Source organism: Drosophila navojoa, chromosome 2 (assembly GCF_054131105.1).
Source record: "Drosophila navojoa isolate 15081-1374.11 chromosome 2, UAZ_NAV_1.0, whole genome shotgun sequence".
Classification (NCBI taxonomy): Eukaryota; Metazoa; Arthropoda; class Insecta; order Diptera; family Drosophilidae; genus Drosophila; species Drosophila navojoa.
This window is the reverse complement of record NC_142890.1, coordinates 628,026-655,214: the sequence shown is the minus strand read 5'-3', so window position 1 is coordinate 655,214 and position 27,189 is coordinate 628,026. Positions and strand designations below refer to the sequence as shown.

Below are 27,189 nucleotides of genomic sequence, written 5' to 3'. Positions count from 1 at the left end.
GCGTTTGATTTTGCCTATAGCTTTACATTTCACCTGCTATTATTCCAGTTTGCTTTATCATCTCTGCCCTTTGATTTATTCCATATCGAGCGGTAAACGATTTTGTTATTTAACATTTTACTTTATTTTTGAGCCCGTTTTATTAGTCCGCAATATATATTTGGTACAACAAGATTTCAAAAAATGACTATACTCGTAAATGCAAATACATTCATATATATATATATATATATATATATATATTAAGTTCACATGTAAATGTGTAAGAAACTTCAGGGTAACTATTCACAGTCTTTGTTTTCCATCGTTTAACAAAAAGAAACAAGATCATATGAGCTTATATACTAAATGATTTAACAAATTACAATTTCAATTACCGTAAATATCGTTTGCCTACAGTTAAAATATACGAGAGCTTTATATGTATATTCATTAGTGAGTTTAAATCTGAAGTGCTCAACTTGTTTTTATGCCTATCTCAGAGCCCTTCTTGATTTTAATTTCTTTATCGAAGCCTTTTTTCGTAGGTTTAATCTACGCCATTTGGGCGTAGGAATTGTGCATCTTGTAGTCTCTGCGGCGATAATATACCATCAGTCCATAGCTGGCGAGGAGCAGGATGGCTATAATTCCTATAAGAATGCCTGTATAAATGTACAAATATAATCATTATTACAGATTAAATGTTAAAAATGATTAAACCAATCACCGGAAACTCAAATAAATTTGGAATAATTAAGCATTTTTCCAAAAATAACGGGAAATACAGTACCTGTTACCGAGATATAGCATAAGCTGAAGTAACGATACTGGGGAAATAAGCAAATACTGGGAACTAAAATATATAATGGCAATGATTAAATGAAGAACAGAAATGAAATATATTAGGCAAGCGAGTAAAAATACAGGAAAATTAAATGAAAAATGGGAATTAAAACTTAAATAGAAGAATTTATACCAAATTACTAAATACGTAAAAGAGAATTATAAAAATGTGGCATAAGCATAGTAGGAAAACCAAATACCTGAAAATTAAAAAATATCATTCCAATTCCATAAAAAGAAAAAAAAATGTGAAATTAATGAAGTAAAGAACTAGGAGCGACACAACAAGTGATAACAAAAGAATAGTTTGGTTATTCTCTATTGTTATGTATTAGTATTAATATTACTTAAATATATGTTAAATGTGTTAGGAAATGCAGAATGTCTTTCTTCAGATAACTTGCCTGTTGCTGCACCCAGATTAGCCTCCTCGTACGTCATTGTCAGTGTCGATCGCTTGCATTCTTGCGCCCAATTATCGGGCAAGACATCATCGTATAACTGGAACATTTTCGACAACGGACAGGATACTCCGCATCCGGGTATATCCATAGGCAGCGGTTCTGCCGTTGTGTTCTTATAGAAAACCGATACGAATGGGGCATCGTTATCATCCACGCGCAACTCAAATAGTATGCACGCTGTGTAAGGTGGACTGTGTAGCTGTATTGAAACGGCGAGTATTAGTAAAAATAAGTGTGACAGAGAAATTGATAATAAGAGCACGCTAGTCATCACTGCTGGAAACTGTACATCATATATCAATACCGTTATATATTCGCTTACCTGGAAAAGTTTCAGAGTATTCAACAAGCTGGCAACTGTCGTGTCGTGTGCACTATAAATAAACACATTCCGATCCGGTCTCAACTGCTTCTTATGCTTGGTCTCCAAGCGATTAAGTACATCTTTAAGCAGAGGTCCGGCCTTCAGGCGCGCCAGCTGTCGCGTATACGTATTGATCGAGAATGCAAAGTTGGAGGCGTAAGTTAGCTCAGAACTGCCATAAACCTTTTTCGCCCACACTGGCAAAGTTTTGTTGTACAGTGTCTCGATGAACAACGTGTTGTTAAGATATTGTGCGCCTATAAATGAGTCGACAACTCGGCCACTATTACTTGACAAGTAGTTGAAGAGTTTCTTGTACCGCGCAAACAGAGATTGGAACTGATCGGAGTTCTTAAACGTTTCCAAATAGTAGTCAAAAGCGGGACAGGGCGCCTTGGCAGCTAAAATCTGTATGGGCATAATTGAATATATTAAGGACATTTGAAATTATAGTAATAGTGCCTTAACCATACCGCATCCTCCTTCTCGGGTATTGTATGCACCGGAATCGGTTGCCACTTGATTTGCGCATTCCACACATCGTCGCCAACGGGCTCGTATAGGCCAGCCAAATTGGACTCCGCACTCATTAGTGTTCGATCCACATCAGTGGACTGCACAAAAATCTGTTCATTGTCGAACTTCGTGTCCAACAATGAGCTGTACCTACTCCTCAGCCATTTGCCTAGCTGATAATGCTGGAACTTGCCGCGCTATCAGGACAAACAAAACAGCTTTCAGTATATGAATCACAGCGCGATTAACTACTCACATTAGTCAACTGTCCCCAGCCCGTGGGCCAGTATTTCCTATCATTCCAAGGATCTGTAGGATACGGGTCAACAGGCATTCGGTCGCCATGTCTGTAAATCTGCATTGGGTCACATTTTAGTTGAAACATATGGCACACGACACACGCCACGACTTACCACGTGTGCAAACTTCAGCTGTCCAGGTAAGCTGCTTTGTACATCTGCACTGTCGACCTCCAAACAACATATGGAAATTAACAAAAAGACAAAAGCCTTCAGACAATAACACGAATCGTTCGTGAACATCATCAACACTGTTTGTTTGTGTGTGTATGGGTCTGAGTAGGTGTATTTGGCTGTGCTGAAGCTCTGTGTAAGCAAATTATAAATAGTTAGATAAATAATACTTGTTTTTCTGTCTTATCAGTCGAACAACTTACTTCATACACAAACGTGATCTTTATCAGACATTCAACTAAATGCAAATGCGAACGCGAATGTTTTTAAGCAAATGCCATTGTTGCTCGATTCTCGATGATACGAACGATTAATTTAAAGTGCTATCGATTACTTATGACAGTATGACCAAAATATTACAAAGCGTATAATCTAGTATTTTTCCGGTAGCTTCGAATTTCAAATGAAAGCAAGCTCTCGTCCATATTCAAATTTTTAATGATAAACTATATTTATTGGTTTATTGAAAACTGTTTTTAATAGTTTGATACTTGCATTGATAATATCGTAAGTCATCGGCCATTTGGGAAGAACATGTCACACTATTTGCACAGTGTTAAAATAATCAAACATTGTTTTGCACACTTAATCATTACAATTAACAAATATACTGATTGATTGTTTGGTCTTATGGGTAACGCGTTGTTTTTAAATTAAAAAATAAAAACTGTTTTCACACTTTACGTCTTAACTTAAGATGTTGCACGAGCGCAATTATTGGAAAACAAAATTCGGCTATTATGTTAGCATTCACTTAGATTATATAAGGTCCATGTTTAAAAGTTATATGCAAGAGGATGACTTAACTTCAGAATCTTCGGTTGCCGCTCATATTTGGGCCGTTGAAACTGTGTAAGAAATTAACGTTTTATCGTGGCGTATTTATCGATATTCAGGACAAGTCTTTGCATACCGATTTCGATTTCCTGGCACACCCAAGGGCGGAAAATCTGAATGATATGCATTTGCAGCATTGCGATTGTGACTATTGTGATTGTTGTTAGCTGGTCCGTGTTTGTTAAAATTTTGAGACATGTTGCCACTGCTGGCACCACCGCGGCGGCCACTGAAGCCACTACCACGACCGCCAAAGCCGCCCCGACTGGCATTGAACCCACCACGACCACCGCCTTGATGGCTGCCACTGCAATAATGACAGAAATTAGTTTACTTACAGCACTCTTCAGGCACCATGACACCTACCTGCTCATGACAGAATTGTTACGATTGCGCTGATACATGCCGCCAGCATCTGCACTTCCACTGGGCACCATTGGACTGTTGCCAAAGCGACTTTGCTTCGCAGCAAAAGGGACTTGATGATGATGTGACTGCTGCTGCTGTTGATGATGATGATGATCGACAGCGGGCAGTGCAAAACCACGACGATCTTGGCCGATATTATGACTTGATCCCCCACTCCTCTGACTTCCACCAGCTCCAGCTCCAATCGAACTATTACCATAGTAATCATTGGGAGTCATGCCTTGGCTGAATTTGTTTTTGAATGGCTGCGTTGGGCCATCGAAGTTTTGGTTATGCTGTGGCAAGCCCTTACTGTAAGGCGTACTGCGCGGCTGCCTAAAGTTTCCTTCGTTTCGCACGGGTCCGAATTGGCTGCCATTTGTGCTAGATGACCGATTACCTCCGGCTGATCGAAAACTATTGCCACTCGAGTGGCTCCCACGACTGAAGGTATTGCCCCCGCGTCCTGGAAATAAATCGATTAATCAGAGTGCTTAAATATATGAGTCTCCTTACCTGGCATCGGTCTACGATTGCCGGTACCGCCACCTGCTCCACCACTACCACCCCCGACACCACCTACACCTCCACCTCCACCACCACCACGTCGGTCTTTGGGTCTGCCCGGCTCGACGACTATGGGCTGTCCCTTGAATTCAACGCCATTAAGAGCCGCGATGGCTGCCTCGGCCATTTCAATGGTCTCCAAGTGTACGAATCCGCATCGGTTCATAATATCACACTCGACTACCACGCCATAATTTGTGAACAAATGTCGCAGCTCCTCGGGCTTGCAGCCAGGCGGCAAGCTGCCCACAAAGACTTTCGCGGTCTGCACAGAGTTGACAGATAAATCCACATTATATTGGTCAACTTGTTACTGAGACTGTATCGATGGTACTTACAGACATATAGGATGCCACTTATCTTCGTGCTTTTTTTCGCGTGCACTCTACTTACACTTTTATTTTTTATATCGTGTGGCCGATTAAAGCGATTAATGGTGATGCGATGAAAACAAAGTCAGTCGATGTCGAAATATCGATAGCAGTTAATCGAGTACAGTTTTGTTTGTTTACTAATTTTTTGTTTTTAAGAATGTGGGCGCCCAGTAATGAAGAAACATATTTTGATAACATGGACAACAAAAAGAATGTGGTGCATATAATGCCCACCGTGGAAATGCTGGTTACTTTCACTGCCGACAGGGACTTAATGCGCGCCAAAAAAGCTTGTTTACTGTACGCCGAAAAAGTCGACTTCAAGGAGCTAATCGTAAGCCACTCTTGTAGCAAACGAGCTTTAATTGTAAATATGCACTATATTAATGGACGTGCACTTGCAGCAATTGCGGTTGGCCGAGAAATGCGACCAGCGGCGCATGTATATCACCACTGTGGACAGCGCATCCTTTCAGGAGTTGAAACAGGATCAGTCGCTAAATGTTACATTCGCAGGCTTTATGGAAAATGTTGTGCGTATGCTTAAAGACTGTCAGGCCGGCAAACTAGAGCTGTGCCTATCCTCCAGGGAAGCTATCGCCGATCAACAAACTCACGACTATCTTCTCCAGTTCGTGGAAATACGTTCCTTCAAGAATTTGGTTCATTTGTGTTTGCCCTGCCGTTCTGCTCCACTGAACACTGTGCTCTTTTATATTAATGCGGCGCTAGACGCAACGCACAAGAAGCTCTTTTTGGTGGAGCAGAGCACGCAGCAGCTTCAAATGGAATTAAATGCTCAGAATGCGCACATAGATCAGTTAAATTCCGATAATGCCAAATTGCGTGAGACACTGGCCGAGAATACACGCCAGCTTACTGAAAAGCATTCCGCGGAACTGAAAGAAATGCAACTCTCACTGGAAAAGCTGAACGAACAGCGGAGCAATGAGTTGGAACGCAACCGACGCTCAATTGCTGGACTGCAGGCTCAATTGGAACGAATCACGTTAGAGAAGGCAGAACTAAAGGCCATGCACGAGCAAGGCGAGAAGCGAAATCAGAGCTTAAACGAAGAGCTCTCCTGCTGCAAATCGCGGATTAGCACGTTGAAGGAACAGCAGGAAAAACTCCATACCGAATTAACAGCAGCGAAGAAACAAGAGCGAAAGTTGGAGTACAAAATTGAAGACTTAAAGCAGCATACACTCGAGCTACAGGAGAATATACAAAAGGGAAAAAAAGAGAAAGTGAGTAATATCTACACTAATTTATTTCTATACTTATTATGTTTCACATGCAGGCCAACATTGCTGCAGAGCTGGAGGCGGAGAAGAAGATTCTGCATACAAAACGTCAAGCACTGGAAATGGCTTCTGATGAAATAGCCAAAGCGAATCAAATCATCCTCAAGCAATCGCAAGAGCTGCTCACCCAGAAGAAGACAATCACATGGCGCACCGAGGTGGCGCTGCAGCAGGAGAAGGCAATAAAGGAGAAGGAAAAACTGTTGAGCATGCAGGAAGAGGAGTTGCAGCAGGCGCGCTTAACCATACAGCAGCTGCGCGAAGAAATTCCACAACAGCTGGAATCCATGCGACATTTTGCGAAGGGCCTTGAGGATAAGTACACGACCCGTAAGTTGATCTAAATACAAATATGTATATACTGTTATAAGCATATATCATATGTCTTGCAGAAATACTCACGCTTAAGGCACGTTTAGCCGGTGGTAAAGAAAACTCCAGTCGCAGAGCTAATCGGAAATAGGCACTAATATTTAGTTAGTTAAGTATTGTATAAATATGATGATTGTTAGATAATTATTTTAAACCGTGCTTTAATTAAACAATATTTATGTCGATCGTTTGTGGGCTCAATAATCTTCATCAGTATTTTTTTCCGCTTGCACTTGCGCCGTTGCCACATTTACGGCCTGGCTGATGTCCTCGAACTGGTTCATTTTCAGTCTTTCGCGTATAAGTTCGGCAATGGCTTTCTGTGTTCGCCGTTCTAGTCGTTCCAGCTTTTTGCTCACGTCCCGCTTTAGATCCCAATCCGGCTTGCGTGGAGCCAGGTTCGTGATGTCTATTTCGTCGATAACCATTGGCTGCTGCAGCAGATTAAGCTGTGACTGGATGGCAGTTTCTATGTCCCCGGTAGGTTCTTGTGGCAGTACTTCTCCCTCTGTGGTTTCATTATGTGGCTTATAGCTGCGAAACACTGGCCTGAAATACCAAAACATTTTACTCACATGTAAACAAACAGAACTCGTACCAATCTTACTTTGGCAATTTTTCACTACCGCCTTTAGTGTCCGCAGTCTTGGATAGAGCTTGTTCACGCAGTTTTTGTAATCGCTCCTTACGTTTCAAAGATTCCTCTGCCAGCTTGCCCAAATTGTTTTCATCATCGTTAGCCATCGCTCAAATAGAATTAAACCAATAAAAGGGGTCTCTCCTTCAATGTTTCTTGATTTGCTTCGATACAACGATTATTATTGACTATCGATAGTGAAATACATAGAGAACAGTAACTTTGTATTTCTTTGATATATCTATAAAATTTTTATTTGTAATATCGAAAATTAAAAACAAATAATATAATTTCCTTGCAGTCATAAAACAGTGAGCATATATATTCGATAGTCAGATTCTTTATTCACGAACAAAAATGTATTTAATTTCCAGCCGATATACATTAACGATATGCTTGCGAATACTCAATTAGATACAGAAACATTGCAAGTTGGCAGTTCCCGTTTTCCAGGCACAAGTGTGAGGGGCGAATAAAAACAACACAAACTTTTTACTTGAAAAATAAATAAAAACAATCGCAGTTTGTATTTGGTTTTACCAATCTGCAGATCTTTTACTATTGCCAATGAGCTAACTATTAATCAATCAAAATTTACAAACTGCGATATATAATAATGTAGCAGCTGCTGTGGCAGACCAATCATTGGAGTAATACAAAATTTGCTGCTGTTGCTGCTGCTAGCGAGCGCCCGTTGGTGCAGGTAAATAAAAACACTTCAGTGGCTATTAAAAACTATTTTTATGTACTTAACAAATGACACATCGAGGCGTGTGCTAATTTCAATTTCGTTTCCGATTAAAGGGAGCTGCAGCCACCGTCGCCGCGATCAACAACTAACTGCAGCGGCATCCACACATACACGCACACACACACAGAGAGAGAGAGATACATATACATATAGAGCGCCTCGTAGAACTCATTGTTCTGTGACTGTGACATCGTTTATACAGACGTCGCCTCACCGGCTGCTCGTTGCGCGCTGCCCGTTGCCCGCTGCCCATTGCCAGTGGCCCGGCTCTTCAGTCAGCTATAGCTGTATCTAAAAATGGAGTGGACCAGAGAGAAGACATTGCTGCTGATCAGCGAGTACCGACAGCGACGCGGACTGTGGGACATGACATGCGACGAGTATCGCAAGAAGGATGTCAAACAGCGTCTACTAAACGAAGTTAGCGAAGTTCTCGGTGGTAATATACCCATACCAGAGTTGGAGAAAAAGTTCCATACACTCCGCACACAATATCATCGCGAAATAAATCGCATGAAACGCAAGGAGCCGTACAATTCAAAGTGGTTTGGCTTTAAGAATCTCGTCTTTCTTAGCTCCCCGTTTGCGTGTCGCTCCACCAAAGGCCGTTCCAAAGACAAAGACGACGCAACAGTACAAAAATATATATTGGGCGACGTAAACGCCGGAACTGGCACTACGGAAGCCAACAATATGAACGACGAGTATATAGTCCCGCCGCGCAAATCGCACGCGAGCAGTCGAGCGCAAGAGCTGGAGAAGCTGATTGAGGAGACGACCAAAGATATAGAAGATACTGAGGACGAGGAGCCCGGTGTGGAGGAGGATGTGGATACCAAACCCAAGCTAAACAAAGAGCTCAGTGGCACGTATGTGCACATCAACGAAGATGAGAGCGAGGCAGTCGAGACACACACACACCAGCAGCAACAGCACACCCATGCCCACACCCATTCCCTACCCCATGCACATCCGCATCCACATCCACACCACCATCAACAGTCCATGATGGAGTTACATCACTCAGCAAATGCTGTGGAATCGGTCAGCTTTCAGGCCAACGAAAGTGGCGAGCTCCACTACCAGTCGACATCGTCGACGCCCAACGCTGGTGGCGGAGGTCCTAGCTCCTCGTTGCATGTGATGCCAACGCGTATCATCAAAATACAGCGCCGCGACACGTCCAACCAGGAGAATGGATATTTTGAGGAGCAGCAGACGCAACATCAACTGCATCCGCCGCCGCCTAAGCGGCTCTATTTCGATCCAAATGGCACGCACAGCACCACAATTCTATCTGCATCCACGCTGCAGACAGCCTCGCAGAATGCCAACGGCAATGGCAATGGCAATGGTAGCAATGTGTTGACCGCAACCTCCAGCTCCGGGCTAACGAGTGGCACACTGCGCCTGCCTCGCGTCAATGCCATAGTGAATGCCACTTCGCTGTCACCACCAAAGCCAGCCAGTTCTCCAATACCTCAGCCGCAGTTGGCTGGGGCTAGTTCGCTGCAACGGGACGAATTCGCCACGTACGGCGAATACGTGGCCAATGAGATGCGTGCCATTACCGACAGGCAGGTCTTAATCGCACTCAAGCACAAAATAAATACAGCCATATTCGAGGCGAATATGGCAGAGTTGCAAAAATAAAAGTATCACCCATATTTGATGAAAATATGACGCCAGTTGGAGCTGAACGATACATACGGCCATATTCGAGGCGAAGTTGCGGAAATACAATTGACAGCCATATTTAATACGAATATGGCGGCCATATTTGATGTGAATATGGCCGAGTTGCAGGAATTCAGTTAAATAGCATATGGAAATATTATCAACGTTTTAGCAACAATTTAAATTAAGTTTCCAACCCCAGTAAATACAATTGTAAATCTATGTTGTAACCTGTAAATTTGACTTGAATTCACAATACAAAAATTTGATCAAAAAAGCCAAATATAACAGTTAGTAGAATTCTAATATATACATACACTGATCAACTAAATTTACACTAAGTAGGCGAAGATTCACATTTGAGAAACGCATATTATTTTTCTATAAATTTTGGTCAAAATGATTACAAATCCAATCTGCGAACCGTTTACAAATTTCCCAGCCCGATTTGATATTGAGAAAATTGCAGAGGAATTTAAGCCAAAGGATAAGGAAAAAGATGTTGAGAAGTCTCTTAGTCCGCGTGATTTTCTCAATGTTCCTGATAACGACTGGGTTGTGTTGCCCATGTTCAAATGCCACCTGGATCATTTGAAGCCAGTTCTTTCTGTGCGCAAAAATAAGTATATGCGTTGCCGTTACAGACAATTTCTGGACAACGTTCCCGAGCACTTTGTCAATGTGACATTGTATAGTGCAAATATAAACAAGTAGTTATTTTTATTTCCTTAAATAAAGAGACTCATAATTAATTATATATTTATTAGTCAGCCCAAGCCAAGACGAAAATCTCTTAATGGTAAATTTTATGGCGTGGACTTCAAATTGGCGCCCATACCCGTTTTAGTCGATCCACGCGCGACCGGCGGCTCCAAATCAATCAAATCTAAACATTCCAAGTAGTCAAATTCAAAATATTGCAGGTAAGCGCCAATAAGCTATCGCGCCATTGCTGTCACTATAAATAGTAATCGAACAGATACAGACTGGAGTCATCGGCAGATGTGCAACCCTGACACATTAAAGCTATGAGTGTTTGGCAACACTGCTCGATCAATTGAGACGAAAAATGTTTACAAAATGCATTAATTGTTGTGCTTCAATCATATTTTGTGTAATATTCGCATGCCTTTTGGTCGAAAACAGTGGCAAGTATCGCATTGAGGATAACTGTATTCTTTTTCATTCAAATAACGAATTGTTCCGTCCACAGTTGCCCTGAAACGGACACTACGCCACTACGAAGTTTTCCACAAAGATGACATTGTTCATCGGATTATCAAGAGGGGGGCTAAACAGAGCAGCAATCCATATAATACTATCAAAGAGCTGGAGTTTAAAACACTTGGGAAAAACTTCCGCGTGATTTTACATCCACATCGCGAAGTGCTGCACAGCAACTTTCGTGCCTATGCCGTGGATGCCGATGGCAACGAGACCGTTGTACACTTGGGTAAGCTAGCAATTATGCAGCTTTTGAGTGTCACACAATTGTGCAAATAATGTGATTTCAATTTCAGATCATGACAGCTTTTATACGGGTCGCGTGTTTGGCGAGTTGGAGTCGTCGGTGCGCGCGCATATTGAGGATGGTACCCTGACCATGTCCATAGAACTGCCCCAAGAAACCTACCACATAGAGCCTTCCTGGCGCCACTTGCCCACAGCCAAAAAGCATACGATGGTCGCCTACAAATCTTCCGATGTTAAACTCAATCATGCTGAACCGGGTGACCAGGTGCCCAAAACCTGTGGCTATATCAAAGAGGGTCTCGAGCTTGAGGCCAAGGACAATGAGGTGCACGCTCGCGAGAAACGCCAATCCGATCAATACGAGTACACGCCCACCAAGACGAGGTGTCCATTGCTGCTGGTGGCAGACTATCGTTTCTTTCAAGAGATGGGCGGCGGCAATACAAAGACAACTATCAATTACCTAGTTAGTGGAATTCGCCTTTCCCCTGCTCCTATTCATTTCGAATATCAATTAATTATCTTGCTTGTTGCTTTCAGATAAGCCTTATCGATCGGGTACACAAAATCTACAATGATACTGTATGGCAGGATCGCTCCGACCAGGAGGGTTTCAAGGGAATGGGGTTTGTGATCAAGAAAATCGTCGTGCACTCCGAGCCAACGCGCCTTCGAGGCGGCGAAGCTCACTACAATATGATACGTGAGAAATGGGATGTACGCAACTTGCTGGAAGTAAGTGTGATCTGCAATCCGTCCATTCGATTAATCCTTAACTTGTTTGTATAGCTAAAACTTGTATATATTGTTCTACTGCTAACTCTCTCTCATCTCTTGCTTACCTAACATTTCGATGGTGCTTTATGTAGGTCTTCTCACGGGAATACAGCCATAAAGACTTTTGTTTAGCTCATCTATTTACTGATCTCAAATTCGAAGGCGGCATTTTAGGCTTGGCATACGTCGGTTCACCACGCCGCAATTCTGTGGGTGGTATCTGCACACCAGGTTGCAAACCCCATCCGATCTATATATATACGCAAAATAATGTTTTTATCATTATCATTTCGCTTAGACCGCTTTATTTTATTCTATTCTTGTTGAGTTTCTTATTCTCTTTCTTTTTAATTCAGAAAATCCTTGCAGAGCATATTTTAGATATCGATATCGATGGTTAAATAGAGCGGCTTGATATTAATCCTGTCCAGTTTGTTTGCTCTTAAATCTCATCTGACCAGACTCGATTTTTCGCATCCAACTTAGATGTATTGCAGTTATCTCCAGCCATCCCTATCAGTATAATTAGCTATGATCTATACAGAGCGTTATAAATATTATTTTCCGATAACTCACTGCATAATTTGACAAATAATAATATAATATCTTTGAAATGTGCTCTGCGCAGGGTCCCGGGTAGCTGATAGTCGGGGAGCCCGACTAGAGTGTTCTTCGTTTGATATAATTTGGCATGATTTACTTTAGCTTATCCGGTTATCTTTAATATATACTAATTAATGTAATTTTCTGAACTATTCCAAGAATACTTCAAGAATGGTTATACACTCTATCTGAACTCGGGTCTCAGTAGCTCTCGCAATCACTACGGCCAGCGCGTGATAACGCGTGAGGCTGATCTGGTAACTGCTCATGAGTTTGGACACAATTGGGGATCGGAGCATGATCCCGATATACCCGAGTGCTCGCCCAGTGCCTCCCAGGGTGGAAGTTTTTTAATGTACACCTACTCTGTGAGCGGCTACGACGTGAATAACAAGGCAAGTGCATAGAATTTATATATGAAGCATTAATATATATATATAATAATGGTATATGTTTGTAGAAATTTTCACCCTGTTCGCTGCGTTCCATACGCAAAGTTCTGCAGGCGAAGTCTGGGCGCTGTTTCTCTGAGCCGGAGGAATCATTCTGTGGCAATTTACGCGTCGAGGGCGATGAGCAGTGCGACGCCGGATTGCTGGGCACCGAGGATAACGACTCGTGCTGCGACAAGAACTGCAAGCTGCGTCGCAATCAGGGCGCCATGTGCAGCGACAAGAACTCGCCCTGCTGTCAGAATTGCCAATTTATGCCAGCGGCCATGAAATGCCGCGAAGCTCAATACGCCACCTGTGAGCAGGAGGCACGCTGCACCGGCTCCCACGCCGAATGCCCCAAATCTCCAGCCATGGCCGATGGCACCATTTGCCAAGAACGCGGCCAGTGCCGCAATGGCAAGTGTGTGCCCTATTGCGAGACGCAAGGCCTGCAGAGCTGTATGTGCGACATCATCGTCGACGCATGCAAGCGCTGCTGTCGCATGAGCATCAATGAAACCTGCTTCCCAGTTGAGCCACCCGACGTCCTGCCCGATGGCACGCCCTGCATAACTGGCTTTTGCAATAAGGTACAGATATAAATTAGGGCTATGATTGCTTCGACTCTTTTGCAATTGTCGAATGAATATAGCTTCTGAGTTACTGAAACTAGAGCCGAGTCTGCACTTTCCTCATCAATGAACCTATATATCTTTTTTCAGGGTGTTTGCGAAAAGACCATTCAAGATGTAGTTGAACGGTTTTGGGACATTATTGAGGAGATAAACGTAGCCAAAACGTTGCGTTTCCTCAAAGACAACATTGTCAGTAAGTAAATGTTACGATAGCCTTATAAATAGGTATATATATATGTATATTTACGACTTTCTTGCAGTGGCTGTTGTCATGGTTACGGCTGTCTTCTGGATACCCGTTAGCTGCGCCATTTCATATTTTGACCGTAAGAAGCTGCGTCACGAAATGAAACAAATCGAATGGAGCCACAAATTAGATCTCATTCATCCCAGCGACGAAAGGCGTCGTATCATACATATACGGTGAGCTGATCTATATATTCTATATGCCAACTATATATAATTAAACGATTCTCTGTGCATTTGCAGCGTACCGCGACAGAAAATCTCAGTAGCACGCGCTTGTAATTAACATAAAATATATGGTGGCGGACAATTGTTTTATCTTCCGTGAGCATTCTTCTCAAAACTGCCACAATTATTTATATAAATTAAGTATAACATTTAAAGAATATGAATAAAATTCCCAATAATATAGACCAATACAAAAATGTCATATGCAAATATTTCATGTCCTAAGGTTTCCCGATAACAAATCATTACAATCTTGAATTTAGCTATGCAAAAAATGCATATTATAATATATATAGACTGTACAATACAATTAATGAAACATGAATTCAGTTCGATGTGTTTTGGATTGTTTTTGTTTATTCATACTTTACCAAAAATATGTTTCTTTCAGTTTTGCTGCATTCTGTTATTAATTATGATTGTTTTTTCTTTCCTTTTATATAGTTTGTATATTAGCTTAATTTCTTGTTACTGTGTATTACTTCTTTTTATTGCTCTTGCCATTTGTCTGTGGAGAGCAATCGTCCTCAGCCTCCAGCTCGCTGTCATCTTCATCATCCGAATACTCCTCGTACATTTGACCATCGTCATATTCACCCAAGTTCATTTCCGCCTTAAGGAAGAGATATAATTTACTTTTTGGAAAATTACAATTACATTTACACGTTTACCTTGCCGCACACATAGACCGGCCCCGTGCCCTGGACAAGCTTAAATGTGACGGATCCATTGGGGAATTCAACATTTGGTCGCAAGCTGCGAGTTTCTCCAACCTTCAGAACGGCGATGGGAATTTTGACTGTCTTCTTTTCGCCGTCGTCGTTCACGTTCGTTTCCGCCTGTAAATGTGCGAGTAATTTTGTGTTATACGATATTAGAGCACTACCTCTCACAGCCGCTCAGCCCCCTTTTGACCAGACAAAGCTCTATCAAAGTGTTGGTCAGTGTTTTTCCATACCTGAACGACGTTGAATTCGCCGGACTTCGCCTCAGGTCCCAGGGATATCTGTTTGATGATCAGCTTGTGTGAGTGCACAATATACTCCTCTGGAATTTCTGGCACATCGAATTGTGCAATTGGCTCCTTTTCACTGAGGGTAACACCTAAAAGAATAATAGCCGTTAAATATACGTACATATACATATGCTTATATGTATTTAGTCTGCCGGTAGTGCTGTGTAAGCCAACTATTGCATTCAGCCCCTCACCGCTGGTAGACTTAAACAAATATTTTATATTCATTACCGTAAAAAGACTCGGACTCCATTTGTATACTCGTAGACACGTTCTTGTACAGTCCAATTAAAAAGTTTACGAAAACTCTACTTTTCACACGTGCCCCGTGCAATGGCGATAGCTAAAGAGTCAAACGCGGCTGGAATGATGCCTGGCATTCATCGATGATACCGATATAATCAGCCGCCGATAATCCTTGTTTATTCGAACTATTTACTGAATATTTTAAACATACAAATTTATTCAGTTTTATCATATAATAAGGTATAAGGTATAAGATATCCTTTCATTGAATAAAAAAGCAATAAAGAAATAACTACGACCACTGACCAGACAGTGCTACGACTGAATCTTGCCGTTAATACCAATAGGTCTGGTAACGCCAAGAATGGCGAGCACATCTCTATCGTGAGTTTCATCCCTAATTAGTAGCTACCATTTTGCAAAAGTTTTTGCTCAACACGTGCTCGGCGCTTGAATTTTAGATTTTAAACTATATCAAATAATTGCAATGGCAGAGGAATCATTCTATGGTAAATATAAATTACTGGCGAGCGACTTGCGTATTATGTGAGCGACTGCAATTGGACTATATGCACCGTGCAGGCCTGTGTTGCCGGCTGCCGGCATTTTTATTCAAGGTTGCGGATGTTCGTGAGTGTGTGTGTGTGTTCATTGATGCATATGTGTGTGTGCATATAGCATGCATAAACGAGAATAAATTGTCTCTGTGTGGTTAAACGTTTAAGTAGTTGTAATTTGATTTTTTCTAAATTCACAAGTAATATGTTCGATTTCATTAGGTGTTACCCTCAGCGCGGAAAACAACAGCGTCACTTGGGACGTTGTAGCCGACGAGGACTATGCACGAGGCCAGAAGCTGGTTATCAAGCAGATTCTGTTGGGCGCCGAGGCAAAGGACAATGAATTCAACGTGGTTGAGGTAAGTGCGCCAGTGCAAATCGAATATGTGTGTGTAAGAGCAAGTATATGTGTGTCCGTCTGAATATGAGTGTGTGTGTGCGTGTCTGTGAATCTCTTATTGAGTTTGGGCATGGACCAGACCGGTTTGAATTCTTTAAGCACGCGCAACATTTTGCCGTGGGCAAAGGGTAATTTTGTCTGTATCTGCAATACGCGCCCTTTGTCTGTTATCGTTGTTTGCATATATGTGACGTCATAAATGCCCGAAAGTCTGCTTTTGCCTACAATCTAGCTTCGAATACCCTCTAATCAAATGTAGCTGAATAGGGTTGGCTATGTTCACATCAAGAAATTCATAAATTAGTACTATATAAAATTAATAATACGCAAGTTATTTCCTAATTTATCAAGAGTATAGATCTTTTGTTGCAAATATATTTATGTACTTAAACTATTTATAAATAATGCCTTAAGACATTTCCAAGTAAACTTCGGGCTTATCTGATATAAAGTACTTGTAGCACACATAGCTCGTATCTGTCAGCTTTTAGCACTTCGCATAGGGTATTTTCAAAGCCAACTACTTGCCATTCGCATAATGTAACTGTACAAAACAAAGCACATTTCAATATTGACTTAAGCGTCATGAAATTTGATCAACTGGACTGCTTCCAGTGTGACTGTGGTTGCCGTTGCTATTGCTGTAGTTCTTGTTGTCACTCTCACTCTTGCTGTTTCCATTGGCCACCATTTCTAATAGCTCGGAAAAGTTTTTGGTGAATCTGAACATGTTGCGAGCCTTCCTCTGCAGTCGGCAAACGACACCCGCCGCTGCCATATTCCAATTCCAGCAGATAAGCTCGCACTGCAGCTGCTTCAGATCGTCCCGCAATGATACCAGATTCTAAATAGCAAAAGTCAAATTTTATATTAATGAATGGTAGTCATATATCATGTCTAAAAGTCTACTTACCAGCGCAACAGTTGAATCGATTGAGCCAATATTCGAGCCTTTGATGATCACCAATGAAACCGTTTTCTCCATCATTGTCTTCTGCTCCGTCACGAATGCCACGGTTTTTATATTCAAAGACTCCGCTGCCGTATAGTCCACGTTACCCTTTAACTCAGCCACGCATAGTTCGAGACCGTTATGCTATTTGGTTTAGAGGAATAGGTAAAAAATTGAAAGTGAAATGGCGAATCACTGCATTTTGCCATATTTAATTTTACCTTTTGGGATTCAAGCTGAAACTGTGGCGTCATGCTCTTGCTCAGTATGAAGAGCGCATTGATTAGGACGCCCACCAGCATGCCATACTCCAGGGACCAGAACAGACAGCAAAGCACGGTGAACACAAAAGGCACCATGTCGCGTTCTATGAATAGACAGGAATGGAAATTAAACATTTTGTTAGAAATATCGACTAAATTAATGGTAGACATTTATAAACTTGGTCAGAATCTGTATATTGCTGCATACATACTCTCCCAATCGGTGTCTACTTACTCTTCGCACGCCAGATCTCAGCTATTGTGTCGTACTCCACCATAAACAACATGGCTGAGATGATGATGGCTGCCAGCGTGGCTTTGGGCAAGTAGGCGAAGACCTGGGTCAAGAAGGCGAGAGACAAGAGTATCAGAATACCCGTGAAGGCACCGCCCAGTGGGGTTTTGACACCGCTCGCATTGTTGATTGCCGATCGAGCAAAGGATCCCGTTATGGGTATCGATGAGAAGAAACTGCTGAAGAGGTTGCAAAAGCCCAGCGCAATCATTTCCTGTGAAGCATCCACAATCTTGCCCTTAGCTGCAAATATAAAGCATATGATAATAATATATATTATATAACATGTTGGGCTTACGTACAGAATGCTTTGGCAATTGAAACAACTTCCAATATGCAGAGTAAGGGTATTGTGCCCACGGCGCTGCCCAAGTTCGATATCATCTCGCTAAAGCCAACAGTCTGACCCTCTTCGTCTACGGTTTCGAATGGCGGTGCACGAAAAGGTGGTAAGCCCGGCGTGATTTGCTCGCTGATGCGAAATGGCATCTCCTCGCGCTCACGACTCATCAGATAGCAGATCAGAATGCCGATGATGACGGCCAGGACGTTGCGACAGAGCGATAGATATTTAAGCACCGATTGACAGCCGCAGGACTTCAGATCCTTAAGTTTCTGTTGGCATTTAAATAGAATTGATTGGCATTATCATTAAACATGATCCATGAGCAATCCCAAACTTACCCTCATGAACAGCAGCAGAATCAGTGTGCAGCAGCCCAGTAGCGCATCATTCAGTCGCGTCTCTTGTATGTGACCAAAGAAGTTAATCCACGACTTGAGAAACTCATTCGATTTGCTTTGTATCCCAAAGAGATTGTTGATCTGACCGCTGCCCACAGTCAAGGCGGCTGCCAAAGTAAAGCCCGCTATCACAGGTGCCGAAATGAAGCGCACCAGCACGCCGAGATTCAGAAAGCCCAGGACCAAAACAATGCAGCCCGTTAGAAAACATATTAGGACGGCATAGTCCGGATTGCCGGCAACATGTGGATAGACCATCATAGATATTATGGCTGTGGGACCTGTTTATTCGTTGAAATTAATTAATATATTAAGATAATACAATTTCAAAACTATAATCATATTACCCACCCACATTGATTGGGACCTTTTTTGGACTCTTATATCGACTTGTTTAACTCTACTCTACTAATTGTTAACTCACCCACTGTAACGTCCTTGCAGGAGCCGAAGATGATGTAGAGAAAGCAGCCCATAAATGATGAGTATAGACCATAGACCGGGGGTAGTCCAGCGACGGCACCATAGGCTATGGCCTGAGTCACAGCCGTTAGGCCGACGGTCATACCCGCTACGAAATCGACGATGAGGGTTTTCAGGGTATATTCGGGCAGCCAAGTCAAAATTGGTAGCTTGCGCTTGACAGTATTTATGCTGCAACAGGTTTTCGACTTTTCGCGCACAGCTCCGCATATGTTTGGCAGGTGCTCGTGATAGAGCTCATCTGGATAATAGGACACGTGGGAAGAGAGAGAGAGAGATGGCATTGAGGGAGTAGTACTTGAATATTGATTAAAAGCCGCAAATGATTTTGCCACGCTCGCTCGCTTCGCCTTCTTATCTAGTTGACAATGTTTTAATAATATTTATTGAATTTCACTTTAATCGAACTGAAGTGGGCCACACCATGTTCAGTTTAGCTCTACCGTCTACCTTCTGACACAAATTAAAGATCCTCAGTGCTAGATTGAGATTTGCCGTATATCAGTATCAATTCCGATGAAATATTGGTAAAATTCCATTGACATATTATTTATGTTATTTAGGGTCCTAATCGATTTAGATAATGTTGTGGGCGCTATCAATACTTGAGGAAGCTAGTAATATATTTTCTTGAACGTTACAATCGGAACAAAGGATTAATGTTGTATATGATAGTAATGTAATCTACTGTTAAGTGCTTTCAATTAATATTATTCAAATAATTCTTTCGGGTAGAAACAACCATTTGAGTAGGAGTTTGACTGATATATAGCACATTAGCTTAATAATATTTCCCTGACTACTGCTTATAGAGCTTAAGACTTGAAACTTAGGCAAATATTTATTAACTCAACGAAATTTTTAAATCAATACTAAATAAATATCAGTTTTCAGTTTTTTCTGAAATGCTTTATTCACTTAAGTTGAAAATCGATAATGGGATCGAAAAATAGATTGAAAATCAATGTCAGATCCTTATGGTTTTTATATGGAGCCACCTTAGGCATAAACAGATATCAATTGTCTTCATTGTATTTTGTAAATAATTTTTAGATAAAGTGATATCTTAATCATTATTGAAGGATTTCGTAAGTGATATCACACATCTTGGTTATATTTAGGGAACTTTTTATATTCATATTGTGGAGATTGATTGTACGTCAATAATTGATATATGTATTTCTTTCCCGTAATATTTGCATTATCAATTAGCAATATATCCCGTTTTTTTAGAAAGCTGTTGGCTAATTTGGAGTTGATTTTAATTGAATTTCTATTTTGCACTCTTTAACAATTATAGCGCACTTATCAAATATTGGAACGTACCGTCATAGTCACACATATTTGTGATTTGCACCGTTATATTTTGTACTTTACGCGTTTCTCTCGTCGGGTACTTCACACTGAGTGGATTTTTATTAGAAACTGTTCGACAAGTTGTTAAGAAGAAAGCACGTGCTTTCCGATTTGTGGGTACTCAAGTGGAAGATTGTGGAGGAATTGCTTTGCGATGTTGTCTCTGCCAACGCAGAGCGTCGAATGCTCGACAAGGTATCATTGCTCCCGTATATAGGTCTATTGGGCTACGCCTACGATTTGTATCTCTGTGTTTTGTTTTTTAAGTTCTGGTTATCTCAGTTTTTCAATGTTGCTGCAAGCGATTGAAATCAGTTAACGCCGGCTATACATAATGTATATGACAGCAGGTGTTGACATTCTTACGCTGATGAGCAGTGGGAGGGGAGTTGGAGCGTGATTTTGATTGACAGGTCAGAAGTCTTATCGATCCTAGTAGCGAAGTTCAAATACCCTGGCAGGCAGACGATGCAGCCTTGCGATATACATGAACTACTCCATTATCAAAGCATACATAAATACATTAATTAGGCACGTAAGAGACGTGACGGATAGCTTAATGCACTTCCACTTCTAAGCCCTAGTTTATTTTTGATTGCCATGCACACATTCAATCTTAGGGATGATAGGTGTAGAGCTTTAAAGGAAGTAACAGTTAAGTGACACTCCCCTAACAGGCAGAGGCATCTCGCATTGTTGTGAACGATGATATGATTAGCTTACTTACTTACCCCTTACCCCTATTAACTATAGCTGCATTAGCTTGTGTTACTCCAAGCTAATATGCTCTGCTCTCTCTGTTTGGAAAGAGTATATTAAATGACTTGCCTAATGCAGCCAAAGCCTATCTATAAATCGCATATCTCAAAACTTGGCTAGAATTAATTCCAGTCAACTGGAATTCCCCAACTGTCTCGGCACTCGCTTATCTGTATATTACTAATTCTCTCCGTCTCCCTCTCTGTCTCAACAGGTGACCACGATGAAGGATTCTGTACAGATTCCCATAGCCGTGTTGAAGGCTGGCGAGACACGAGCCGTCAATCCCGACGTTGAGTTCTACGAATCAAAGGTGACGTTTAAGCTAATTAAGGGCAGTGGACCCGTCTATATCCACGGCCAGAACATCAAGGACGACGTTGAGGTTGTGGATATGGAGGAGGAGGACGATGAGGACGATGGCGAGGACGATGAGATTGAGCATCCAAAGAAGCGCGCCAAAATCGAGCCCAACGCCGACGGCAAAAACGCCAAGAACCCGAAAAAGAAGTAAATCGCAAGCAATGAAGACGAGGAAGAAAGAAGTCTCTAAGCTAAATCTGTAGATTTTAAACGTGTTTTAGGCCCTATAAACAATATACAATTACAATACATAACATAAAACCATACGATACGATATGTAAAACTTGCAACATATATATTACAACCTACTATTTAGTTCCTTTCTCTGAGATTCTTAAAATCAGCAACATTCAATTCACGCACTAAAGTACTATAACTACTGATGATGTATACAGACGACCGACTAACACCTATCCAATAAGCCAAGTTATGTAAACAGAAAACTGAACTCCAGCGACTAGTGGGCGCTCCTTGAAGAACATATATTTGTATATAAGTACTTTACAAAACGATTATTACTTCAGTCCCAGATGCGCCTTGAACGCTGGCCTCGATTTTTATACATCAACAAAGGAAATAAACAGAAACTAAAAAAACTAAACTGAACGAAGTTTTGATTAAATAGTTGGCGCCATTTATCGCTCACGCTGCAAGTATTTTGAGATTAAATTGAAAAACTTAAGTTGACTGTTAGATACCCTAACAGTGTCTACTATATGCAGCAGCATGCTGAAATGAAATTGAATTGCGCTTTATAAGAGCTATCCGACTAAGAGATACCCTACCTTTGGAGAATGGAACACTTTCTGCAGCAACTTGGAAACGTTATATAGATCTCAATTAGGAAACCAACAAAAGATATTCTTTGTGTACTGTAAATATCATTTGAAAATACTACGATACTACAAGAAAACCAGAGTTGTGCAATAATTTATATTTCTGAGCAAACTGCATTCACACATTCATACCCGCATCTGAATTCTGATTTAGAATACAAATATATATGATGTTTTAGGAGATCTCGACCAGGCTGAATGAAAAATATCCGCTTACAATTTACAAAGTTAACATTTCCTTTAATGATTTTCACTTAGTTGATTTTCTTAGCCATACAGATGAAAAGTTCCGGATGTAGAAAATTGAATGTCTTTAGCCATTCTAATTTCATATTCAAAATATCTTCAGCCAGGATTAGACGTTGCACTAGCAGTTGCAATTGCTGTTCCCGTCGCGGCTTCCATTAATTGCGGTGTTTGGGGCTGTGAGGCTTAGGCGGGACTGGGCATCACCTTAAGCCGCTCGAAGGCTGCCTTCTCCAGCGCCTCGCGGTGCTTAGGGTCGGCGACCTGAATCAGTTCGTACATGCGCTGGCGCACATTCTTGCCAAACAGGGAGGCAATGCCGTGCTCGGTGACCAAGTAGTGCACGTGAGCACGAGAGGTAACAACGCCAGCTCCTGAGGGATTAGAAATTGGAGAAAAGGGGGCATTAGCTTGATGATTGTGGCCTCTGCGGACTTGACTTTACCTGACTTAAGTACTGGCACAATCTTGCTCTCTCCTTTGTTGGTAGTCGATGGCATCGCTATGATTGGCACGCCCAAGCCATCGAGGGCTTCCGCTGCACCGCGAATGAAGTCCACTTGACCGCCGAATCCTGAATAGAAGCGTGTGCCAATCGAATCCGAGCACACCTGGCCAGTCAAGTCCACCTCGATGCAGCTGTTGATGGCCGTCATGCGGGGCTGCTGCTTGACGATGCTCGTGTTGTTCACATAGTCAATGGCCAACATCTCTGCAAAGGATTACAACGGATTAGGGTCTCTATATAGCCAATAGGAGTTCAGCACTCTACCGATGAAAGGATTATTGTTGACAAAGTCGTAAAGGGCCTGATTGCCGATCAGGAAGGAGCCAACGATGCGACCCTTGTGCATACTCTTTCTGCTGTTGGTCACGCAGCCTTTCCTGACCAGTTCGACAACGCCGTTGGCGAACATCTCGGAGTGGATGCCCAGATCCTTGTGATTGTGCAGTGAGTTCAGCACAGCGTCCGGAATGTTGCCAATGCCCATCTGGAGTGTGGCGCCATCCTTCACCAGGTTCTCGGCAATCAATTTACCAATCTTCTGCTCCACCTCCGACAGCTCGCCGGTGCCGTGCTGAGGAAGTTTGTCGTCCACCTGGATGGCGAAATCGAAGTGCGACTTGTGGATGATGGAGTCGCCAAAGGTGCGAGGCATATTGGGATTGATTTGAGCTGCAAGCAGAGGGCATAGCATACAGGTAAATATATGTATATACCTACATATGTATATGGTAGGTATGATTTCCTTACCAACAATCATCTTGGAATGCAGCAACGCAGTGCGAACACAGTCGACGCTGGTGCCCAGCGAGCAGAAACCGTGGTTGTCTGGCGGCGACACGTGGATGAAGGCCACATCGGGCTTCACCAGTTTCTTGGAGAAGAGCAAAGGAATCTCATGCAGAAAGATATGCATATTGTCGCCACGCCCCTCGGCAACGGCCTTGCGGACATTTCCGCCCATGAAGAAGGAGTTCGAGCGGAAGATGCCCTCGTACTCGGGCTTGCAGTACTCGGCGGGTCCCTCCGTATGCATATGGCACACCGTCACGTTCTCCAGTTTGTTGCACTTGCCGTGCTGTGACATTGCATTCAGCAATGCCACAGGCGTGGCAGCAGCACCCTGCGCGAAGACGGTGTCGCCTGTAAAGCAAATGGAATTCATTAGAATGCAAAAGTTTATGTGTGATTGAGATTGATTGAATGCATTCGAAGGTCTCGAAAGGCTTAAGTCATAATAGTAAACTATATCCCCTCTAATCCAATTTACTTGATTGATCGATAGCCTGATTAATGTTTATGATAACTAATAACCAAATTGACTGATAGATTGATTATCGCTCTTGACAATGGTACAAGGACTGGATGCTTCACAAAATAACTGTAACATCATACTATGTGTGCCGAATTTACTTAGCAAGACATTTTATTATTTACGACTGATTTTAGCTCTGATTGACTAGTTGATTACCGTCTTAGTAGCTATTTATCTTCAATGACTCTTTTGATGGCTCGCTTAGAATTTCCTTAATGACTTCGTTCATGCGTATACATATTTCAGAATTTGAATGAATAATGAACTTCAATTATATACATACATAGTCTGAGCTAGATTTTTAATGCGCTGATTGATGAATTTGTAATTTGAGAATTATCATAGTTTAATGGCTAAATAAATTTATGATTTCATAAACACATTCTATAAATGCGAAGTTATTGAAGAACTGATAAAGTGCACTTCTTCAATTAACCATTTGATCTAGGAAGCACCACTTTTACTTTTAGTCAAATTTAAAGAGTGCGCACTGTACTTGATACGACTAGTTGGCCTTGCTAATCATCCTAACGATCAACGAACTTACAGTATATGCAGAGATACACACAAACACATATACACGTGTATATGTATGTTTGTAAAGCTGAAGGCATGCCAATTTTCTATTTATATGGCGCCCTACGGATGCAAAATTCTGTCAAAACGTTTCGCTTCCTTATTTTTGATATCTTGGGCCAACAAAAAAAAGAAAGTGTAAGCGTGTGTGTGTACTCTGCATGTATACATCTATTCAAATATACATTTAGATAAACTACAAGTGCTTGATAAGAATAACAAACACCATTAATATTTAATAAGCCGTTAATGTTTGTTCTCTCTCTCACATTACCCAAGCTTATCGAATAAACCCCGCACGCATGTCATGCAATCGCCTACATAACAACTGCGTACCTGCCTCAAAATGTTATCGAACCAAACGACGCCGCGTAACGCCAAAAAATAAAAAGAATTCAAAATGACAACAAGAAAAACTTTTCCAAACGATATGACGTAGTTGATTTAGCTTTGCTCGTGGTGTGCCAATTGATCTAAATTTAGAACGCCAGTGCTAACCGATGTTAGATCGCAAATGGAAGAAGCAGAAAAACAGTTGAATAGCGAGTTAAACAATATTAGTTTAAAACGTAAATAAACTGTACATCTTTGCAGAGGGCGTGACAGCTTGAATAACTAGTTTAATTAGGATTGATAATATTTTTCTTCTTCTGTTAGCTCTTGCGCAACTTGTCGATTGAAATTAATTGAATCAATGCTAAATTAGTATGAACAATTTGGCAATTTATTTCGTATGGGGAGCTGTATGTTATCAGTGCTATGGCACCGCCCACATGGAAGCAGCCAATAAAATGCTAATGCGAATGCGAATGCCGCAAAGCAGCAACTTCTGATGTTGTTGCATAATGTTCGACATGCATATGTACATTATAGCGGTTTCGTATATTTATGTATTAATATTGTTCTTATCAGCACAGCTGTTAACTGCCAGCCAAGACGCGCGCGACTGTGTTATGTATGTATGTACATGCTTCAATAAATGTATGTACGTGTGTGCGTGTAAGTGTTTCTCTTTGCGTGTGTGTGCGTCTTAAAGTTGAGCTTCTCTCGAAGAGAGCTGAACAGCTGGATACGGTACAAAGTACACGCCACTATTCAATAGTATACAACACTGTTTTCATATAACAAAAGAAGAACAACAACTGCACCTCCTATCTGCTGATCTACAGTGGAATTATGCATACATTATGTATAGATTAGAATAGTGGATTTTGCATACGTGGGGGTTGGTCATAAATTACTGATATGGACATCGTCTAATCGTAGGACTAATCACGGTCAATTGATTTCTATATGGCCGCTGCTACTGAGCACCCTGTAATTGTCCACTTAATATGTTTATGTACTTAAGCACGCACATATTCACACAGACAAATATGTAAATAGTTTAGATTTACAAGCCCCACACAAACAAAACACACACACACACATGCGCGCACATACATATTTATAATAAAATTTGCATGTGATAGTGACAACCCCCACGGCCCTTTGGCTGTTCGCATTTTCATTCTGTTTTTCTAAGCAGTCGAACCAGAGCGCAGTAGTGTGTCGTGTCGGTGGGGGGAGGGAGACAGCAATCACGGTAGTTGCTGCCGCGTTACATAACACTGTCGATTTTATCACTTCGCTATGTTTTGGCACTGAGTATGGGCTGAAATTGGTCATTGTGGACGGCAGCAGATAGTCGCTAGTCGACTTACCAGACTTGATGCAGGCCACAGCTTCCTCGGGCGACACAATTGGCGGCTCGCGTGGCAGCGGATGCGACAGCTCATTCACATAGGTGAAGTAGTTGTTGTGCGAGCCTACGGCGGCGTTCGCAGCGGGCATGGACAGCAGTTTTTTCATTTGACGAACATTTCGGATCAGTTGTTTGCTCATGATTGCACGATTAATTAATTACAAACACACTGGCACAAAGAGAACGCAGGCCTTTCCTTAAGGTAGTGATTGGAAATCTGGTTTATACTGCTCGCCCAGAACAATTCTTATTGTGTCTTGCCGCTCCAGCGGTGCGATTACAACTAGCCAAAAGCGCGAGCTTTACCACACCGCAAAAGCTCTTCAACAGTGGACTATTTGAGTCGTCTCCTGCATCGGATGGAAATTTTGAATAGGGATTCCAAAAAAATATTTACATTTCTGGTTATGGTACACGACAACAAATAAAAATAAAATTAAAGCATTTTTAAAATTATTTTTATTTATTTTGTATTTTGGTTTTGCCAAGCGATATGAATTGTAAGTCAATTCATGACGTTGCTCAGCACTGAAATGTGAATGACATTTGATTGGGTGCGCGCT

General features: G+C 41.7%; 11 protein-coding genes across 13 annotated transcripts; 5 read left to right on the top strand and 6 right to left on the bottom strand.

Moving 5' to 3' along the window:
• Positions 1-100: 100 nt before the first annotated feature.
• On the bottom strand, positions 101-2,985 carry Acph-1 (Acid phosphatase 1). 2 transcript variants are annotated; one of them, XR_016196173.1, is made up of 7 exons: positions 2,846-2,985; positions 2,583-2,774; positions 2,426-2,524; positions 2,127-2,366; positions 1,612-2,061; positions 773-1,488; positions 101-644 (listed from the first exon to the last, which is right to left on the bottom strand). XR_016196173.1 is itself a non-coding variant. In XM_018112164.3 (7 exons), exons 2-7 carry the CDS (start codon positions 2,712-2,714, stop codon positions 535-537), a joined length of 1,290 nt encoding a protein of 429 aa, XP_017967653.1. In that variant the 5' UTR covers positions 2,715-2,774; positions 2,846-2,985; the 3' UTR covers positions 101-534. The 2 variants fall into 2 exon arrangements, 1 of the variants encoding a protein (XP_017967653.1); XM_018112164.3 differs by having other exon boundaries at positions 1,230-1,488.
• A 108-nt stretch (positions 2,986-3,093) lies between these two features.
• Positions 3,094-4,920, bottom strand: LOC108659307 (uncharacterized). Its single transcript, XM_018112165.3, has 5 exons — positions 4,793-4,920; positions 4,404-4,719; positions 3,846-4,353; positions 3,556-3,786; positions 3,094-3,490 (listed from the first exon to the last, which is right to left on the bottom strand). The coding sequence occupies exons 1-5, from the start codon at positions 4,796-4,798 to the stop codon at positions 3,451-3,453; spliced, it is 1,101 nt and encodes a 366-aa protein (XP_017967654.2). The 5' UTR covers positions 4,799-4,920; the 3' UTR covers positions 3,094-3,450.
• Positions 4,921-4,985: 65 nt separating this feature from the next.
• Positions 4,986-6,711, top strand: Sas-6 (Spindle assembly abnormal 6). The gene is made up of 4 exons (XM_018112159.3): positions 4,986-5,162; positions 5,233-6,078; positions 6,132-6,465; positions 6,528-6,711. Exons 1-4 carry the CDS (start codon positions 4,986-4,988, stop codon positions 6,596-6,598), a joined length of 1,428 nt encoding a protein of 475 aa, XP_017967648.1. The 3' UTR covers positions 6,599-6,711.
• On the bottom strand, positions 6,649-7,354 carry LOC108659308 (coiled-coil domain-containing protein 12). The gene is made up of 2 exons (XM_018112166.3): positions 7,115-7,354; positions 6,649-7,056 (listed from the first exon to the last, which is right to left on the bottom strand). Exons 1-2 carry the CDS (start codon positions 7,249-7,251, stop codon positions 6,705-6,707), a joined length of 489 nt encoding a protein of 162 aa, XP_017967655.1. The 5' UTR covers positions 7,252-7,354; the 3' UTR covers positions 6,649-6,704.
• Positions 7,355-7,562: 208 nt separating this feature from the next.
• On the top strand, positions 7,563-9,882 carry LOC108659304 (uncharacterized). The gene is made up of 2 exons (XM_018112162.3): positions 7,563-7,847; positions 7,949-9,882. The coding sequence occupies exon 2, from the start codon at positions 8,193-8,195 to the stop codon at positions 9,546-9,548; it is 1,356 nt and encodes a 451-aa protein (XP_017967651.1). The 5' UTR covers positions 7,563-7,847; positions 7,949-8,192; the 3' UTR covers positions 9,549-9,882.
• Positions 9,883-9,963: 81 nt separating this feature from the next.
• Positions 9,964-10,495, top strand: LOC149092033 (uncharacterized). The gene is made up of 2 exons (XM_089256203.1): positions 9,964-10,282; positions 10,340-10,495. Exons 1-2 carry the CDS (start codon positions 9,972-9,974, stop codon positions 10,473-10,475), a joined length of 447 nt encoding a protein of 148 aa, XP_089112329.1. The 5' UTR covers positions 9,964-9,971; the 3' UTR covers positions 10,476-10,495.
• Positions 10,496-10,554: 59 nt separating this feature from the next.
• Positions 10,555-15,331, top strand: Tace (ADAM 17-like protease Tace). Its single transcript, XM_018112149.3, has 10 exons — positions 10,555-10,720; positions 10,786-11,025; positions 11,093-11,511; positions 11,586-11,780; positions 11,915-12,053; positions 12,585-12,820; positions 12,886-13,449; positions 13,582-13,687; positions 13,755-13,917; positions 13,984-15,331. The coding sequence occupies exons 1-10, from the start codon at positions 10,642-10,644 to the stop codon at positions 14,024-14,026; spliced, it is 2,184 nt and encodes a 727-aa protein (XP_017967638.1). The 5' UTR covers positions 10,555-10,641; the 3' UTR covers positions 14,027-15,331.
• Nph (Nucleophosmin) lies at positions 14,299-15,379 on the bottom strand. The gene is made up of 4 exons (XM_018112167.3): positions 15,215-15,379; positions 14,927-15,072; positions 14,640-14,807; positions 14,299-14,581 (listed from the first exon to the last, which is right to left on the bottom strand). Exons 1-4 carry the CDS (start codon positions 15,234-15,236, stop codon positions 14,447-14,449), a joined length of 471 nt encoding a protein of 156 aa, XP_017967656.1. The 5' UTR covers positions 15,237-15,379; the 3' UTR covers positions 14,299-14,446.
• A 202-nt stretch (positions 15,380-15,581) lies between these two features.
• Positions 15,582-21,719, top strand: Nlp (Nucleoplasmin). Its single transcript, XM_018112169.3, has 3 exons — positions 15,582-15,738; positions 16,009-16,148; positions 21,256-21,719. The coding sequence occupies exons 1-3, from the start codon at positions 15,717-15,719 to the stop codon at positions 21,553-21,555; spliced, it is 462 nt and encodes a 153-aa protein (XP_017967658.1). The 5' UTR covers positions 15,582-15,716; the 3' UTR covers positions 21,556-21,719.
• Positions 16,547-20,931, bottom strand: LOC108659299 (sodium-independent sulfate anion transporter). 2 transcript variants are annotated; one of them, XM_018112153.3, is made up of 8 exons: positions 20,253-20,931; positions 18,868-19,167; positions 18,384-18,724; positions 18,002-18,314; positions 17,640-17,942; positions 17,363-17,508; positions 17,103-17,285; positions 16,547-17,033 (listed from the first exon to the last, which is right to left on the bottom strand). In XM_018112153.3, the coding sequence occupies exons 1-8, from the start codon at positions 20,266-20,268 to the stop codon at positions 16,773-16,775; spliced, it is 1,863 nt and encodes a 620-aa protein (XP_017967642.1). In that variant the 5' UTR covers positions 20,269-20,931; the 3' UTR covers positions 16,547-16,772. The 2 variants fall into 2 exon arrangements, with proteins under 2 accessions (XP_017967642.1, XP_017967641.1); XM_018112152.3 differs by lacking the exon at positions 20,253-20,931 and having other exon boundaries at positions 18,868-19,588.
• A 603-nt stretch (positions 21,720-22,322) lies between the features above and the next one.
• On the bottom strand, positions 22,323-27,044 carry LOC108659303 (succinyl-CoA:acetate/propanoyl-CoA:succinate CoA transferase). Its single transcript, XM_018112160.3, has 5 exons — positions 26,586-27,044; positions 23,742-24,134; positions 23,259-23,663; positions 22,932-23,198; positions 22,323-22,860 (listed from the first exon to the last, which is right to left on the bottom strand). The coding sequence occupies exons 1-5, from the start codon at positions 26,764-26,766 to the stop codon at positions 22,673-22,675; spliced, it is 1,434 nt and encodes a 477-aa protein (XP_017967649.1). The 5' UTR covers positions 26,767-27,044; the 3' UTR covers positions 22,323-22,672.
• Between the last annotated feature and the right edge of the window lie 145 nt (positions 27,045-27,189).

What these genes read in the sequence shown, in the direction of transcription:
- LOC149092033 (XM_089256203.1), top strand. Translation starts at nt 9,972, where the DNA reads ATGATTACAAATCCAATCTGCGAACCGTTTACAAATTTCCCAGCCCGA. An exon ending in TATAGTGCAAATATAAACAA is followed by an intron (nt 10,283 to 10,339) that starts GTAGTTATTTTT and finishes TATATTTATTAG; the next exon opens with TCAGCCCAAGCCAAGACGAA.
- Nph (XM_018112167.3), bottom strand. Translation starts at nt 15,236, where the DNA reads ATGGAGTCCGAGTCTTTTTACG. An exon ending in GGAGTCCGAGTCTTTTTACG is followed by an intron (nt 15,073 to 15,214) that starts GTAATGAATATA and finishes TTATTCTTTTAG; the next exon opens with GTGTTACCCTCAGTGAAAAG. An exon ending in CGGTCTATGTGTGCGGCAAG is followed by an intron (nt 14,582 to 14,639) that starts GTAAACGTGTAA and finishes CTCTTCCTTAAG; the next exon opens with GCGGAAATGAACTTGGGTGA.
- LOC108659307 (XM_018112165.3), bottom strand. An exon ending in AACAATTCTGTCATGAGCAG is followed by an intron (nt 3,787 to 3,845) that starts GTAGGTGTCATG and finishes TCATTATTGCAG; the next exon opens with TGGCAGCCATCAAGGCGGTG. An exon ending in GTGCCAGGAAATCGAAATCG is followed by an intron (nt 3,491 to 3,555) that starts GTATGCAAAGAC and finishes TTTCTTACACAG; the next exon opens with TTTCAACGGCCCAAATATGA.
- LOC108659299 (XM_018112152.3), bottom strand. Translation starts at nt 19,210, where the DNA reads ATGCCATCTCTCTCTCTCTCTTCCCACGTGTCCTATTATCCAGATGAG. An exon ending in TTCAATTGCCAAAGCATTCT is followed by an intron (nt 17,943 to 18,001) that starts GTACGTAAGCCC and finishes TTATATTTGCAG; the next exon opens with CTAAGGGCAAGATTGTGGAT. An exon ending in TGAGATCTGGCGTGCGAAGA is followed by an intron (nt 17,509 to 17,639) that starts GTAAGTAGACAC and finishes GTCTATTCATAG; the next exon opens with AACGCGACATGGTGCCTTTT.
- LOC108659308 (XM_018112166.3), bottom strand. Translation starts at nt 7,251, where the DNA reads ATGGCTAACGATGATGAAAACAATTTGGGCAAGCTGGCAGAGGAATCT. An exon ending in GGTAGTGAAAAATTGCCAAA is followed by an intron (nt 7,057 to 7,114) that starts GTAAGATTGGTA and finishes TTGGTATTTCAG; the next exon opens with GCCAGTGTTTCGCAGCTATA.
- LOC108659303 (XM_018112160.3), bottom strand. Translation starts at nt 26,766, where the DNA reads ATGAGCAAACAACTGATCCGAAATGTTCGTCAAATGAAAAAACTGCTG. An exon ending in TGTGGCCTGCATCAAGTCTG is followed by an intron (nt 24,135 to 26,585) that starts GTAAGTCGACTA and finishes TTTGCTTTACAG; the next exon opens with GCGACACCGTCTTCGCGCAG. An exon ending in TGTGCCAGTACTTAAGTCAG is followed by an intron (nt 22,861 to 22,931) that starts GTAAAGTCAAGT and finishes CTAATCCCTCAG; the next exon opens with GAGCTGGCGTTGTTACCTCT.
- Nlp (XM_018112169.3), top strand. Translation starts at nt 15,717, where the DNA reads ATGGCAGAGGAATCATTCTATG. An exon ending in GGCAGAGGAATCATTCTATG is followed by an intron (nt 15,739 to 16,008) that starts GTAAATATAAAT and finishes CGATTTCATTAG; the next exon opens with GTGTTACCCTCAGCGCGGAA. An exon ending in ATGAATTCAACGTGGTTGAG is followed by an intron (nt 16,149 to 21,255) that starts GTAAGTGCGCCA and finishes CTGTCTCAACAG; the next exon opens with GTGACCACGATGAAGGATTC.
- Sas-6 (XM_018112159.3), top strand. Translation starts at nt 4,986, where the DNA reads ATGTGGGCGCCCAGTAATGAAGAAACATATTTTGATAACATGGACAAC. An exon ending in TCGACTTCAAGGAGCTAATC is followed by an intron (nt 5,163 to 5,232) that starts GTAAGCCACTCT and finishes GTGCACTTGCAG; the next exon opens with CAATTGCGGTTGGCCGAGAA. An exon ending in TGAGGATAAGTACACGACCC is followed by an intron (nt 6,466 to 6,527) that starts GTAAGTTGATCT and finishes TATGTCTTGCAG; the next exon opens with AAATACTCACGCTTAAGGCA.
- Tace (XM_018112149.3), top strand. Translation starts at nt 10,642, where the DNA reads ATGTTTACAAAATGCATTAATTGTTGTGCTTCAATCATATTTTGTGTA. An exon ending in GGGTGGTATCTGCACACCAG is followed by an intron (nt 12,054 to 12,584) that starts GTTGCAAACCCC and finishes AACTATTCCAAG; the next exon opens with AATACTTCAAGAATGGTTAT. An exon ending in TAACTGGCTTTTGCAATAAG is followed by an intron (nt 13,450 to 13,581) that starts GTACAGATATAA and finishes ATCTTTTTTCAG; the next exon opens with GGTGTTTGCGAAAAGACCAT.
- Acph-1 (XM_018112164.3), bottom strand. Translation starts at nt 2,714, where the DNA reads ATGATGTTCACGAACGATTCGTGTTATTGTCTGAAGGCTTTTGTCTTT. An exon ending in ATACTCTGAAACTTTTCCAG is followed by an intron (nt 1,489 to 1,611) that starts GTAAGCGAATAT and finishes GTTTCAATACAG; the next exon opens with CTACACAGTCCACCTTACAC. An exon ending in TAATCTGGGTGCAGCAACAG is followed by an intron (nt 645 to 1,229) that starts GCAAGTTATCTG and finishes ACATTTATACAG; the next exon opens with GCATTCTTATAGGAATTATA.
- LOC108659304 (XM_018112162.3), top strand. Translation starts at nt 8,193, where the DNA reads ATGGAGTGGACCAGAGAGAAGACATTGCTGCTGATCAGCGAGTACCGA.